This window comes from Cupressus sempervirens, chromosome 11 (genome assembly GCF_028749045.1).
Source record: "Cupressus sempervirens isolate cs-2001-9-10 chromosome 11, ASM2874904v1, whole genome shotgun sequence".
NCBI classification, from domain to species: domain Eukaryota; kingdom Viridiplantae; phylum Streptophyta; class Pinopsida; order Cupressales; family Cupressaceae; genus Cupressus; species Cupressus sempervirens.
The window spans coordinates 554,655,915-554,667,909 of record NC_143128.1 but is presented as its reverse complement, the minus strand read 5'-3'; the positions used below and the strand labels follow the sequence as shown (position 1 = coordinate 554,667,909).

General features: G+C 30.3%; 1 protein-coding gene across 1 annotated transcript; it reads left to right on the top strand.

Annotated features, from left to right (window-relative positions):
* The first annotated feature begins 219 nt into the window (after window positions 1–219).
* On the top strand, window positions 220–784 carry LOC149530836 (histone H4). Its single transcript, XM_089810602.1, has one exon. The coding sequence runs from the start codon at window positions 297–299 to the stop codon at window positions 606–608; it is 312 nt and encodes a 103-aa protein (XP_089666728.1). The 5' UTR covers window positions 220–296; the 3' UTR covers window positions 609–784.
* Window positions 785–11,995: the final 11,211 nt, after the last annotated feature.

Genomic DNA, 11,995 nt, shown 5'->3' with positions numbered 1-11,995 from the left:
GTCGTCTTTGGGGTAGCAAACAAGACTAAAATAAAATAAAAAGATACTGAAAGATGTCCGTTCCCGTTCGATCCTTTAAGCTCGCTAGAACCAATCAGCTTTTAGGTCTCGAAATCCAATGGCTGAAAACTCATCGCGACTTTTCGCACGGATCATGGGTAACGGACGGTCCAAATAGGGGCAGATCAACAAACCAATTTGCTATAAAACGAGGAATTACTCCCAGAAAGATCATTTGCGGGCAGTTGTTCTCAATTTCTTCGACATCGAATCATAATTTGAAGTGAGAAGGAAAGATGTCTGGAAGGGGAAAGGGCGGCAAGGGTTTGGGGAAGGGAGGCGCAAAGAGGCACAGGAAAGTTCTTCGCGATAACATCCAGGGCATCACCAAGCCTGCCATCAGACGTCTTGCCAGAAGAGGAGGCGTCAAGCGTATCAGTGGATTGATCTATGAAGAAACCAGGGGTGTTCTTAAAATCTTCTTGGAAAATGTGATCAGAGATGCCGTCACATACACTGAACACGCACGGCGCAAGACTGTGACGGCCATGGATGTTGTTTATGCTCTCAAGAGGCAGGGCAGAACTCTGTACGGCTTCGGCGGTTAAATAGGGTTTGGATCGGAGGGTTAACGGTGTTTTGGTAAACAGTAGCTTTGCAACGGAATCCAATTTGAAGCACTCAAATCTGTGAAGATTGTTAATCCGTGTCTGCCTTTTTTTGGCTGCATGGAGTTTAATGTAATGTTTGTTTATTTGACTATAATATGTCGAATTCTTTTGAATCTGAGTTATTTTGAGTCTAGTGATGTGTAAGGATGATTCTTGTGGAATGTTGCTGAAAAAACAATGTATTCGAAGCCATTATAAGGCATTCGGTGGCCTAATGTATCGTCAAGTTTCAGAGCAGGCATAAAATTACTGTTTTCATTTCACCTGTAGATCAGATAGTCTGTGAAACCATTCGCGAGGTTGTCAAAATTAGATCATTACTATTTTAATTTTCGCAAAATGTTGTCTTGTTTTATTGGAAAGGATACTTTTTTAGGAGGCGATCACAAGAGTTGTAAGCGGTAGCAAGCTCCAAATTATTTTGGAGAGCTAGTGAAGTAATGCACATGAGGCAGTGAGGTTAAGGTTACTTTCGAAATAAGAGATGCAACTATCCAATGCATAATGGTTGTAGAGGTGTCATAGTTATTATTTAATGCATAATGGTTGTAGAGGTGTCCTAGTTATTATTTAATGCATAATGGTTGTAGAGGTGTAGATAAGTGAGAATAAGGTTAAATAGTTCTTGCTTAATGCATAATGGTTGTAGAGGTGTATCATAATTATTACTTAATGCATAATGGTTGTAGAGGTGTAGAGGAGTGAGAATAAGGTTAAATAGTTATAAAGTAACATTGTGAATGCATTAATTTTTGTTTAGAAATGTATTTGTGATTTGATAGGATGGTTCATGTTTTGTTGTCAAATTTTTGTTTTAAAAATGCATTTGTGACTTGATAGGATGATTTATATTTTGTTGTTAAGTTCTCGTGTTATATTATTATATCTTTGGGCATTTAAGTTCAAAAATAAGAGGTTAAAATTTCCAATATAGCACTAAGTATTTAATATCATACTATGACCAATACATATGCTTTAGACAAATTTGAATATTTTATATTGACAACTTAAAATATGTGCAACGAGGAAAGATATTTATATCAATATTTGAGTTATAGAACTTGAAGAAGTGATGAAGCATTTGGAGTATCACATTATATGTTTAAGCATACCATGCATGCTACTAGAAAACTATTAGTAGTTGGAAAAACTCCTCTAATTATGTATTATTCTCATCTTGATTATCAAATGGAACTCACATTATTTTTAATCATTAGCATTGAATAAAAATCAGAATAGAGATATAAATAGAGATAAATAGTAGTATAAAACAATAACAACATAAACATATATGTAGAGAAAAAAAAGATAAAGAATATAGAGGAGAAAGATGAAGAGAGAGTAAATAGTAAGATAGAGTGATACTAACACAAGTTGTGTGTGAGAGAGAGAGAGAGAGTGAAAGAATTAAATATATATATATATATTTTTTAATAAAATAAATAGTTAAAATAAAACCATGGTTATAATAAAAAATTAAAATATATTATATTTTAATTAATGAAGCTAAGAATTTAATTTTTATATTAAAACTCACATTTTTTATAAATAAGAAATAGAACATAACTATTTAATTTTAATACATAGTTTAAAAAACTTAATAATAATTTATATATCTTTTAGAATTGAATTTTTTTTTGTGGTTTTTTTTAGTATGTGTTTTATATATATAACATAATTATTTATTAAATATTAAAATATATATTTAAATTTTAAATATATTTAAATTGAATGATAGTGTTTAAATAAAAAATATGAATAATAATAAATGATATAATTTATAAATTGTAACACTTATCAATTATACATATTACAAACAATATTATAAAATATAATTAAAAATAATATTGTTTAATTTATTTTTATAAAAGTAAAATAATAGTAATAATTTAACTACTTTTATTCAAAAAATAAAGTTTTAAAAAAATTAGAAATTCAAATATAAAGATATAACATATTGAAATTATATTAAAATAATATATTTATTCATTTTATATATATAGTGAAGTATAATTCAAATTTATGCATTACATGAAGTTTTATGAATGAGTCATATCAAATTGTAAAAAATAGACATCAATGTAAAATTAATAATATATATATTTAAAATAAAAAATAAAAAATATTTAGCTTTATATTTGAATTTGGTATGAAAAATATATTGTGATAATTAATACTGATTAGACATGTTGTGTGAGGTGGAAGATAAAATGATTGAAAAAAATAAATTTTATCAATTTGTCACAAATGTAGAAAAGATAAAATTGTAATTAATGCATTCATTAATGTATGATGAAGTTGTTAGAAAATATTTGTATTTTTGTTAAAGAAAATTAATTTTCGCCCCCACCAAAAATAGTATGGACCAATAGAATGAATGAAAAATGTGATTTATAAAATAATGAAAAATTAGAGAAAGATATAAACATTTGAAATTTCATATAATCTTTTAAATTTTTTGATTTGATTGGTCAGTGTTAATGTCAAATTAAGTATTCTGCTCATGACAGGAACTAATAATAAATGTGTTTAAAATAAGAAATATATACATCAACTAATATTGTTTTTTTTTGTTAAAAAGTTTATCCACTTGTCACAAATGTGGAAAAGATAAACTTGCAATTAATGCATTCATTAATAGAGGTGGTAGAAAAATGATTATTTATTTTTAAAGTTTATCCACTTGTCACCAAATGTGGAAAAGATAAAGTTGCAATTAATGCATTCATTAATAGAGGAGTTGGAAAAAATATTTATATTTTTGCTGAAGAAAATTGAATTTTTTCATTGCCTTTTTCATTATCAACTAATACAATTTTTCAAAAATTGTAATTTTCAATTTTAAAAAAAATGCAAATTAATATAGCTTTTGCAAACATTAGTACATCTTGAAATTTTTAGATTATGTAACTAATATGCAACCTCATGATTCCATTAGTTTTGTGTCAAAGGTAGAAACTAATAAATGGACAAAAACACCACATAGGGGAGAGGACTCACTATTTGAATGTGTTTCAATAGTTGTGATAGGAGTTGTTCACTTGATATTGATACTTATTGACTTAATGCCCATTTTTTTTAAAACAACATTGTGCTAATAGTAGTACAATGCTAATTACCTATAATTGAATAAAACATACCTTTAATTATAAAAATTAACCAATGATGTGATGTTATATTTGTTGTTCAACTATGGGTGCCCTCTATGGGTGCCTTTTATGTATGACCATCGGTGTCACTTTTACTTGGGCTGTTTTGGACAACTTAACAAAAAGCATGTTGATGTGGCATCATAATGGGTGATTTGGACTTGAAACCTTAGTTATAAGTAGGTGACTCACCAAATAAGCTCTTGTAAAAAAATGGGAGCAATTTGAAATTTTTATGTAGGGTTTTGGTAAGTGTAAAGTTAGGGTGTTCAAGTACTAGGCCCTCTCTCTTATAGAGTATTGATAATTATGTTGACAATGTCATAGTGAGTTTTCATTTTGATTATTTAGGTTTTATTCATTTGTGCAATGAATGTGAGGTTTACAATTTGCTTGTTGGTGGGTAAAAAAGCTAAGTGGAATATTGAATATTGTAAATAAATGGTTGTAGCTATTGAATGCTGTAAATAAATGGTTTTAGTGATTGATGAGTTTGAACATAGATCTTGAGAGTTTCTCAAATACATGCATTGGGTTTGGGTAGATGACACTTTTAAGATTCCATAAATTTGATAAGTATTGAATGGTTCAATGGGCCCTTGGTTTATTGGTGAAGTTCAATGACTCCCAAAGAGTTCACCACAGAGAGTATTGTTGAGTGCAAGGTTTGAAGACATCATATGGGATGAGATCTTGCCCACTAGGGATCAAGTCTTGTTGAGTGTAACGTTCAAAGACATTATAAGGGATGAGACTTTGCCCACTAGGGATCAAGTTTTGTTGAGTACAAGGTTCAAAAACATCATAAGGGATGAGGTTAGGGTCATGCTTCAGGTGAATTTGGTAGTGTGGATGATGTAATCTATTTTATAAATGTATATTCTTTCAACCTTTCATACCTAGTGACATGTATAGTGGATGATTGTGCATTTTGAATTTTATTGCCAAGTGACATTTGGAACAAATGTATATTATTTAAATGGACTTGGACTTGTAATTATTCTTTCATGTGGATGTGTTATTTATTTGACTTAGTATTAATTAAATTTAAATGTGATTCAACATCTTGGGATCCTTAAGGAATGTAATATGTTATGTTTTCTTATGTATGATTGTATGTTATTGCTTCCGCTACTTTGTTGTACATGTTATTCTTTAAAAAAAAAAAAAAAAGATTGGCAAACTTAGTAAAACTTTAGGTTAGTTCTTTTGGATCCCTTGGTGGGGCGTTACATACATCAATGGTTAACATGCAATGACATCAATGTGTACATCAATGGTTAACATGTTGAAGGATCCCCATCTTGAACATACACATTGACCATACATATTGAAAGTATCCAATGCATGTTGAAAATACAATGACATCAATGGTTAACATGCAATGACATCAATGTGTACATCAATGGTTAACATGTTGAAGGATCCCCATCTTGAAGGATGCTCGTCTTGAACATACACATTGACCATACATATTGAAAGTATCCAATGCATGTTGAAGTAGATGATAAAATTATCATACTTAATCTCGAAGGATGCCTATCTTGAACATACACATTGACCATACATATTGAAAGTTTCCAATGCATAAAGTAGATGATAAAATCATCATACTTAATCTTGAAGGATGCCCATCTTGAATATACATATTGAAAGTATCCAATACATGTTGAAGTTACTTAAGCTATAAATCAAATTACAACTCAAACATGTTTAGAACATGTTGAATTTACACATCTCAAAATTGTAAATAAGAGGGGATGTTATATGTGCACTAAAATAATGAACCTATAAATGACAACTGGCTTAATATATTTCAGTTATCAAAATTGGACCTTGTTTAACATAATGATTTCATAACCACTTCTCACAATAGAGATTCAAATCATAGACCTACTATAGAGTTTCATTTCATAGACTTAAAAAAATCATTTTTTAAATTTTATCTATGATTACTAATATTAGTATCGCTAGAATGCAAGATATATAACAAAAGCTAAGGAGAGAAATAGTTCATGAATCCATTGTGTAGCTAAATTTTATTTTGATATGTAGAAAAGTATATCAAGTATTTCTTGTAGGTTATAAGGTACTAATACTAATATAGATTGTTGAGTTTGATTAGTTAGTGATGCTATTTTTCTATTAGTGTTAGCAAAATATGTAGAGTTGTTATATTATTAAATTCAATTAGAAAAATGTAAATTATACAATTAGAACTTCATATGGTTTTCAAAGTAAATAATTAACATGTTAAATTGAATAAAAAAATTTCAATAAAATGAGTTCTTTTGATTGGAGCTATGTACCACTAAGGTCACATTGAACTCTACCTTTTAATATGTACTCTCTCTCTCTCTCTCTCTCTCTCTCTCTATATATATATATATATATATATGGTTGAGATCGCTAATTGCTTGTTCCTTAGCCATTGAATAAAGGGACAAACTATTGAGCAACATCGTTCTCACTATCCCTTGCCAACATTCATCTTTCTATATCTCCACACTTTGTGTTGTATCTTCCTTACAATGCATGTTGGCAACAAGGAGTGACCTTTAAGACATTGCAATGGTTTTTGGGAAAAGAACAACACCATCTACGCACAAATAGTCTTGGGGATCCCAATCAAAGTTGAGCTATGCAACTTGTACTATGTCAAGAACCCCAAATAACACATAATATATGGAATTCCTTTCAACATCAATGATTTCCAATAATTATTTGAATTAGATCTTTTGGAATTTTAATTCGAACCCTATGAATATTTGAATAGTATTATTTATAACTATGACACACTATAGGTAAAAACACAGTGTGCACTTTTGTACCATTTTAACTTTACTTTTACTCCAACTTGGACATATTCTTTGTTGTCTTTTTCTAGTACTTAGCCTACCAATCTACCTTCTTTCTTGAGTGTTTTCTATACCCTTTTCCAAGTCTCACTAAATGCATTTTTTAATTTAGTATCAAAATGTAATATTAGTTTTATCCTTAGTTAATCAAATAATAGTAGAAGGTCTAATAGATCAAATGTTAAAGTTAAGGGGTTCACCACTTAGTATGTTGGTTAAGTGGTGGTGTTGTCTCCACCTAGGTTCATTGGGCCATTGTGAACATGAGCTTTTGACTTTGCTAATGCAATGTGTTTGTGGGTTTGGGCTTTAGCTTTGTAATAAGGTGATGATGTCCCCCGCTTGTGGTTTCATTGGGTCATAGCTATAGATTAAAAATGCCAGTGGCACCTATATCACATTACAAAGTTGACTCAACACTTCAAAAAAAAAAAGTTAAGATGATTTACAGAATGTAATGTTATTAAAATAGATATAATAGAGCCCATGCAAACTATACATATGATAGTTTATAAGAATTCCCACCTAAATAAGTACAACCCATTATATTATGTTTAATTTTTCTATATAATATTTCTACTTTTAACATCAATCAGTTTCTAAGAAATACATAAATTAGAAAAATTCTCTCTCTAGGATGATTTCCTTAGTATTAGTTCTCATAGCTATGACACACCTCTAGAGGACTTGTGCAAAAATATAGTGTATGCTTATGTACGAAGAAAATATCAAGTATATTATATAATTTGAATTGGAGAAATTCTCTACACCCTCTTTTGCAGTGCTTATAACTTAACAAACTACCTTGTCCTTGAGTGATCTCATGCATGTTTCCAAGTTCTACATAAATGTTTTGTATAAGTTTTAAGGGATGATTTTCAACATCACCCCTTTCACAAAGATTTCCTCTCATTTTTTTTGGGATAAGTGTTGTCAAAGGGGACAAATCCCATTACAACATAACTCCTTAACCAACATATCTACCAATCTCACTTGACATTGGCCAAGAAGGATATCTTTGACCAACACATCATACCCAAAACAGTCAGTTCTCAACCAATACTTCCCTATATTGTGAGTTCTATGTTAGAATATCATCCCTAATGAAAACCACTCCTTTCATTTATTTTTAAATAAATACTATGATTACTTTTTAAAAGAGTTTACATCAATATTCTCCATTAGTTCTCATTTTAACAAAAGGATGATAGTATTATTTATTTTCTATCTCCTTTTAATGCTTTCGTAAATTTATTTTAATGAGGAAAAAATTCCATAACAAAAAGTAGGCTCATTTATTGTAAAATAGTTAATAAATCATAAGATTTTTTTATTATCAATGGTAATACATAAAGTGTATAATAAACTTACAAGTTTCATATCCTAAGCTTTTTTCAACTGCATATGCATTAAGAAAGATCAATTTCAACCACTTTAATCAATATGACTATGTTTCAAATTAGATCATTTTACCAAATAGTAATGAATGCATCTTGTAACTAAATCATTTTTATTTTGGTATAAATAAAAGATTAAAACTATGATTTTTATATGTTATATTCATTTATATTGATAAAAGATTGTTGAATTCAACTTGACATATTTGCCTATTTCTCTACTAGTATGCATACATGCCTATTATGTATTGTGTATGGTAGTCACATAATAAAATCATCTCTATTAAATATGTTACAATAAGTGAAATTGAGTTGATGAATTCAAGAAATATTATCTCCTACTTATCAATTGATGAGCTTAAGGGGCTTTCTAATGAATGGTTCATAAGGCACACTACTTGGTGAAGGTTTTGCAAATGGGGTTGCAAGCTTTGGGTTTAACCATGGAGGAAACTCTATAGTTAAGCACACTCAGGCTGGAGTAGTATTGGGATGGGTGACCTCCTAGGAAGTCTCGGTGCTTCACCCCTGTAAGCATCACCTAGATCCAATGAGTGCTAAGTGTTCTATTTATTCTCATGAGAGATGGATTTATGTTTAATCACTACTCATGAAACACAAGTCAATCAGTTTGACTCAAAATCACATAGTTAGCTTCTAATAGCAATATCACAATTTGACTTGTTGTGGAAATTATCTCCTACTTATTAATTGATGAGCTTAAGGGGGTTTCCAATGAATGGTTCATAAGGCACAACACTTGGTGAAGGTTTTGAAAATGGGGTTGCAAGCTTTGCATTTAACCAGGGAGGAAACTCTGTAGTTAAGCGGGCTCAAGGTGGAGTAGTATTGGGATGGGTGACCTCCTAGGATGTCCCGGTGCTTCACCCCTATGAGCATCACCTAGATCCAATGAGTGCTAAGTGTTCCACTTAGTAGCACAAGAGATGGATTCATGTTGAATCACTACTCATGAAACATGGGTCAATGAGTTTGACTCAAAATCACAAAGTTAAATCCTGATAGCAATATCACAATTTGACTTGTGGAAATTATCTCCTACTTATCAATATTAGTTCATTCATTAAAATGTTACCTACGGTATTTGAAAAATAAAATGGAGAATTTAAATGTCCAATATAATATTATTTTATAATTTAGTTTTGTACAAAATTTAAGTGGTTCTTATTTATTTATTAGGTTTTGGTTGATTTTATATATTAAACTTAGTTTAGTTTAAAAGTTACTTTCAAAATTATATATTATCAGGGTTCTTTTTGACACTAAAATTGGACCATTTATAAGTTTCATCATGTCCTTTCATTCTTCGAATCTAATTGTTAATTTAATTGATGTAAATTTCTTCAAGAGTTGCTAAGGTAGATTGTTGATTATCTTGAAGCAAATGTTTGATGGTTGTTGGATCAGTTATTGTGTTGCTGTTGATGTAAACTTGATGGTTGGCTATGAACTATTTTCCAAGAAGGTAAGTTCTTTACTACATAGGTGAAAAATCAAGTGTGCTATTGATTTGTTTGATGAGTTGGCATGCATGGTGGATATGTAAGACTCATCGATGTTTCTAGTTGTTTTATATGTGATTTTATGTATTGCACACAAGTATTAAGGGAATTATGATTAATAGAAGTGTGACAATACAATTGGGTTGATCAGTTTATGATATACATTGAATGATTTTATTGATTTATCAAATCTATGATATCTCAGGAGGCGAGATTCATGATTTATGATAATTACACAATTGTTTGATCATGGTTTGAGTTTTGTATGATTTTTTTTTATAGGAAGGCATGTTTTGAGTTGATTAATGATAATATAGGAAGGAAAATAAAGAACAAGTTGAATGTTTGTGTTTGATCTTGAACCGACAACACATAGGCCATTCTAGTAGATCTTTCACAATGAAAAGTTGGTTAATGACATAGAACCAATAAGTTTTAAAAGTTTGGTTATACATTGGTAGCTGCGAGTTTATTTATTAGAAAATATAATATTGCTAGATTTTCATTATTGGATTAATGTGCGATTCAAGTGGTTGATCATGTGGTACTAGCTAATGATGGATTAGGGTTTAGCAATATATTTTGGTTAAGATATGACTTATTTTAGGTGTAAATAATTTAGGTTAAGGCAATAGAGTGACCTAACATTGAAAAGTATATTTACATGGAAGAATGTTATTTTGCAAGTGTGAGAGTGGATAGTAAGATCAACAAGGGTTGTGCGATGAAGATGGTAGTTGAATATTTTCTAAGAGATGTCGATGGTGAAATGAAAAGGATATTTAAAAGTAGTATAGAAGTGCTATTTAGAGATTACTCTAATTGGTTAATCCAAAGAGGCTATCAAGTTTAAATCCTCTAACAAGGTCACTCGTAACACGATGAGCAAGACCTTAATAGTTCTGAAGTTAATTCCTTTAATATAGTGGCTCATTAATTTGAGTTAGAAAATCCTTTAAAAAAGTTAATCCTATTAGGGTACATATATTAACAACTATGAGGTTAATCCACTAATCAGGTGACTTCTAACATGGTCTTCTCTTAACCAACATCATTGTAAGCTCCTAACAAGGTCAAGCCTTTAACAAGGTGCATTTCAAAAGAGTGCAAAATACTTGTGGGTATTAATTCTCCTTGTGGGTTTTCCCTTTGACTTATTGTTAGTTTCACAAGTTAATATGGAATGAATGAATGAATAGATAGATATTAGATTTGATATTGGTTAATCAATTTTGTGAAGCCATAGTTAAAGTTAGAATTTAGTTTATCAATGATTCACCCCCTCTCATACATCTTGGACCTTAAGTATATTAACAATCACTTCATATATTTTACTTGATTATAGATTATCATTATTGACACTCTTTACAACCCTTATTTTTCCAATGTTGTCACCAATTTGAGATATATGTAGTAGGTATTTCAATCATGTATACTTCCATTATGGGTTCCCCTTATGCTACCTGATCATTTGATCTTATTCCATCCTACAAAGTTAGCACTTATAATTAGATGCCGAGTTATGCCTTATTTTGGTGTTCTTAATATTTCATGCTCGTTATGTTTGATCCAACAACCCATCTCATCAAAATTTTTGATATATTTTCATCTTTACTAACCCCATTCAAATTTTAGTGCATTTTCTCAAGTACAAAATGCCTTGGTGATGTGTGCCTCAATATAGAATTCCTCGGGTGGTGTGCACCCAAGTACAAAATTCCTTGACTAGTTTGTACCCTAAGATTTGGGCCTAGATTCAAATGGGTGACCCATTGTGACGTTTTAGTAGAATATTAGATCCCATGTCAACCTCCTCTAATTTTTGAATCCTAACAATTTGTGAGAGGTATATAAGTGAAAATCAAGTGAGATCCTACAATTCTACATCCAAACAATCAATATAAAGTTTTCAAGAACCCAACACATATTTGAAGGCAATTTACTACATTGTAGTTAACTTCTCTCCCATGGTGCCTAATTAGAGGAGTTTCCAATCAAGAAAGAAAATCCCTCAACCATCCACATACATTCTTCTTTAGAAGCGACTACTTATCAAGCATAACTGAAGGATTTGATCAAAACAAATCCACAAAGCCTTCGAATACCTACATGCAGAAAACCTATCACAAAAGAAAAAGACGAGAGGAAGCAAGGGTTTTGCTCTAAAAAATATGCTAATGTATTCTTAGAAATGGCAGAAGAGAAAAATAATTACCAGAGTTCAACCTTAAAGGTGAACGAAACCCTAAAGCCTAAGAAAGCTAGGTTGCACATTAATAATTAATAAAAGAATTAATTATTAATGCACCTAAGAGAAAGCTTAAGCACTAAAGAGTAATAAATTGACTAATTAAATCAAAATGATTTTAAGTAGCAAGGAAACAAAATATTACTCTA

Bases quoted from the DNA above. Each gene is read 5' to 3' on its own strand.
- LOC149530836 (XM_089810602.1), top strand. From the start codon at position 297: ATGTCTGGAAGGGGAAAGGGCGGCAAGGGTTTGGGGAAGGGAGGCGCA.